Below are 1,414 nucleotides of genomic sequence, written 5' to 3'. Positions count from 1 at the left end.
TTGTGTAGTTCTGGTCAGCCAGCACTACATCCCCTTTGATGATATCTTTGTGTAGTTCTGGCCAGCCAGCACTACATCCCTTTTAATGACATCTTTGTGTAGTTCTGGTCAGCCAGCACTACATCCCCTTTGATGATATCTTTGTGTAGTTCTGGCCAGCCAGCACTACATCCCCTTTGATGATATCTTTGTGTAGTTTTTTTTATAATTGCTTTTCAATATGTAAGGTAGTGTTTTTTCATCTAAAATATATTTAGTGCTGTGACCTTGGTATTAAATATTTTATTCAGTGCTGAAAGGGTTAAATTACAAAGTATTAACATAACTTAAAAACCAAGTTTCGGTGCATTACCTGTACATTATATGGTAGAGACAGCAAGAAGATGCTGCTGTGTTTGGGTACACTACAGCCGTGGTAGTGATAAAGACAAAATGTGTGATTTTACAGCATTTCAAGCTTTGATAAAAATGATTCTAATTAATCATGTTTATTAACTTTATACTTTCAATTTACACAAGTGGGCTTCTTTGGCTGTGAAAGTACACTGTTTAGTAGTTGAGGTCATCTTTTTTTACATGCTACTGGCTTCTAATAACATGAAACTTTCTATACTTACAACTTTACTTATTATAGAACCTAAATCACTATGTGACAAAAGTCTGTGTGTCCGTTCCACTGATAACTAGTGAACCACTACCCTGATAGTTACCAAACTGGCATTTACTCTTAAAGTCCCCCTGGTAAGTGACCGAGATGGGCTGACGGTATGTCTCACTTGTGTACTGAACAGGCAGCATATATCAAGACTGCTACAATTATCCTGAACTGGACCAAAAATAGTAATTTTACCTTGCCGATAAAAGTTTTCTTCTCGAAGAATACAAACTAGAGCTAAGAATTTGTTTATTTCCCGGAGATACAAAACTGTACTGTTGTTTAACTTGATGGTACTACAGGACAGTTCATCAAACGTGGTCTCGTCAGTCTCTTCTGGTAAACTGAAAAATAAAATCTTGTTGTAAAATATATTCTGTTCAGTCAAGCTGGAAGATACAGTCATGTTGTAAAATATATTCTGTTCAGTCAAGCTGAAAGATACAGTCATGTTGTAAAATATATTCTGTTCAGTCAAGCTGGAAGATACAGTCATGTTGTAAAATATATTCTGTTCAGTCAAGCTGGAAGATACAGTCATGTTGTAAAATATATTCTGTTCAGTCAAGCTGGAAGATACAGTCATGTTGTAAAATATATTCTGTTCAGTCAAGCTGAAAGATACAGTCATGTTGTAAAATATATTCTGTTCAGTCAAGCTTGGAAGATACAGTCATGTTGTAAAATTATTCTGTTCAGTCAAGCTGGAAGATACAGTCATGTTGTAAAATTATTCTGTTCAGTCAAGCTGGAAGATAC

The 1,414-nt window shown here is 35.4% G+C and overlaps 1 protein-coding gene across 6 annotated transcripts in view; it reads right to left on the bottom strand.

The window, feature by feature from the left end:
- The window catches only part of LOC106473270 (ras-related GTP-binding protein D-like), a 13,696-nt gene that overhangs the window by 5,022 nt on the left and 7,260 nt on the right, over window positions 1-1,414 (bottom strand). For all 6 annotated transcript variants that reach the window (XR_002613640.1, XR_002613641.1, XR_002613642.1 and 3 more), the window contains exon 4: window positions 851-999. Coding sequence is in view for 1 of the 6 variants with exons in the window: in XM_013933954.2 (XP_013789408.1) it covers window positions 851-999 (149 nt within the window). In the remaining 5 variants the exon portion in view is untranslated. The remainder of the gene's footprint in view (window positions 1-850; window positions 1,000-1,414) is intronic.

The sequence above is a fragment of the Limulus polyphemus genome, unplaced genomic scaffold (assembly GCF_000517525.1).
Source record: "Limulus polyphemus unplaced genomic scaffold, Limulus_polyphemus-2.1.2 Scaffold6029, whole genome shotgun sequence".
In the NCBI taxonomy this organism is placed as follows: Eukaryota; Metazoa; Arthropoda; class Merostomata; order Xiphosura; family Limulidae; genus Limulus; species Limulus polyphemus.
This window is presented reverse-complemented; position numbering and strand designations above follow the sequence as displayed.